Source organism: Montipora capricornis, chromosome 6, assembly GCF_036669925.1.
Source record: "Montipora capricornis isolate CH-2021 chromosome 6, ASM3666992v2, whole genome shotgun sequence".
NCBI lineage: Eukaryota > Metazoa > Cnidaria > Anthozoa > Scleractinia > Acroporidae > Montipora > Montipora capricornis.
Genome location: NC_090888.1, coordinates 74168057 through 74170556, shown reverse-complemented (window position 1 = coordinate 74170556; position 2500 = coordinate 74168057). Strand labels below are relative to the sequence as shown.

General features: G+C 39.1%; 1 protein-coding gene across 1 annotated transcript in view; it reads right to left on the bottom strand.

Moving 5' to 3' along the window:
- Positions 1-1964: 1964 nt before the first annotated feature.
- Positions 1965-2500, bottom strand: part of LOC138054429 (uncharacterized) — a 1224-nt gene continuing 688 nt past the window's right edge. Inside the window, exon 1 of the mRNA XM_068900870.1 lies at positions 1965-2500. This exon is cut by the window's right edge and continues 688 nt beyond it. Coding sequence (XP_068756971.1) covers positions 1965-2500 — 536 coding nt within the window.

Below are 2500 nucleotides of genomic sequence, written 5' to 3'. Positions count from 1 at the left end.
CTGCACACTAATTAACAATTATTCGCCGAAGGCGAAGTGATTATCGGTGAGTATTCACCGATAATCACTGAGCCTGAGGCGAATAATTGTTTTAGTATAAATACACAGGTGATTATTTCAAAAAAAGAGAAAAAAAAAACATTTCAACACGAAATCATCTTCACTTACAGTGGCAAAACGACTACTGGCAGCCATTTTGTCCGTCGAGGTGATTATCGGCTGATAATCCGAGATAGCGAGCCAATGAGAGCGCGCGATTTTGTATAATCACCTGACTTCGCCTCATGGGCTATTTAGATAGATAAGATAACTTTATTATATCACTTCAGGATATCTCTATTTACAAAATCTATTTACAAAATTATTATTAACACGTAATAAAAATCAAAAATGTATTATTAAAAATGCTAGAATCGAAGGAAAAAGCTGAAAACAACAAAATCAATTATTAAAACAAGATATTTTGCCGCATGGCAACATCGCGATTGGCTAGCAAATAATTGACATGTTCACTTTTATCGGTTATCCTATTAAAGATTTCTTCCGACAATTTCCAGAATCCATTAGGCGAATCAAGTTTAGATGACTTAAAGAGGTCAAGACCAGCCTTAAAGGCATTAATACTTGTTGAATTTCGCACGCGTAGTGGCAACTGGTTCCAATATTTAATAACTCTATTGCTGAAGAAGTCATGCGCTGATCTTAATGGATGATGAGAGGTGACATTAAGATTACGAGTTCGATAAGCTGTATTTGTCCCAAACATATTGTGACCATAGTCCACAAAACCGTTGATTATTTTGAAAGTCTCGATCAAGTCACCACGCATTCGACGTTCCAGTAAAGTCGTTAATCTAAGACGCTATAACCTTTGACGATAAGGGAGTAGACCCATGCCCTCAACTATCCTCGTAAACTGTCTTTGGCAGTCCTCAATTTCCATTATAATGCCCCAGTTTCCGTGTCTTGCGGTTGGGGTCCAAACTTGCACTGCATATTCCAAATGGGGTCTGACAAAAGCTTTGTAAAATGTTATCAGCACTTCTGGTTTCCTAGATACAACATTCCTAATGATCCATGACGTCATTTGTTTTGCTTTTCCGATCATTCTTCGTAATTGTTCCTGCCAACAAATGGTATCACCAGCTGAAACAACCACTCCTAGATCTCTTTCCTTTTCAAGCACTTGCAAGCGTGTATGGCCCATCATGTAGTTATTTTTAGGGTTGTCTTTACCAATATGCAAAACGCTGCACTTTGATTCATTAAATTTCATTTGCCACACGTCAGCCCAATGGGATAAGCAGTGTAAGTCCGACTGAATGGTTGCAGGTGATCGTGCGTTTCCTATTAACTTTGAGTCGTCGGCAAATAACGTGGTTGTATTTGTTGTGATAGCAGGCATGTCATTAATAAACAAAAGAAACAACAAGGGCCCCAAAACGGAACCTTGAGGCACTCCAGATAATACGGATTCCCATGTGGATAATTCGTCGCCTACACGGACTGCCATTGTTCTACCAGTAATAAAATTACGAATAATGTTGTTACATTGGCCGGTTATCCCATATGCTTCTAACTTCAACAGGAGTCGCTCATGTGCAACTTTATCGAACGCTTTCTGAAAGTCTAAGTAGACTAGGTCTACTACATCCCCATCCTCTAGAATAGTATTGATCTCATGCACTGTTTCCATAAGATTAGAGAGACACGACTTGCCGTGGACAAAGCCGTGTTGGTATGGGCTGAGGTTGTCACGCACGTGGGTGTAGAGATGTCTATAAAGTAATTTCTCGAATACTTTACATAAAATGCAAGTAAGAGAAATAGGTCTATAACTGCATGCATCATTGAGTGAACCTTTCTTATGTAAGGCAGTAACTATTGCGCGCTTCCATGGGTTGGGGATGCAGCAGGTCCTTGCAACAGCTTGAAAGAGAACTGTAACGGCGTTGACAAAGTTTTCATTCAGCTAGAGTTTTTATGATCACAGGATGTAGAGTATCCAGTCCAGCCGCTTTATGGATGTTCAACGAGTTCAGCTGTTGTGCGACTTCCTCCTTTCCTACAGTGAATTCATTTATTTGTTCCGCCATATTCTCGAGAACACAATTTTCATTTAGAGCTTCCGAGTCTCTGGTAAAAACGGAAGCAAATGACTCCACTAGTAAATCAGCAGTCTCCTTAAGGCAAGTAGTAGTTTGTCCATTAGCTTTTCGCAAGCAAGATACTGTTTTATTCGACTTTTTTTTGTTCCTTAGATACGCAAAAAATTTGCTTGGATTTTGTTTCACATTTTTAGAGAGTTTTTTTTCATAATCTTCTTTAAGTTTCCGTTCTACAAATTTATATTTTTCTTCAAATTCAAGGGAAGACGTGAGATTGAAATGAGACGGAGAAATGTTGAAAGTTTGCCACGCATTGTTCTTTTCCTTTCGTGCACGACGGAGTTTCGAACCCTCCCATGGGACTTTGCGTATTGGTATTCCTTCTTTTGTAG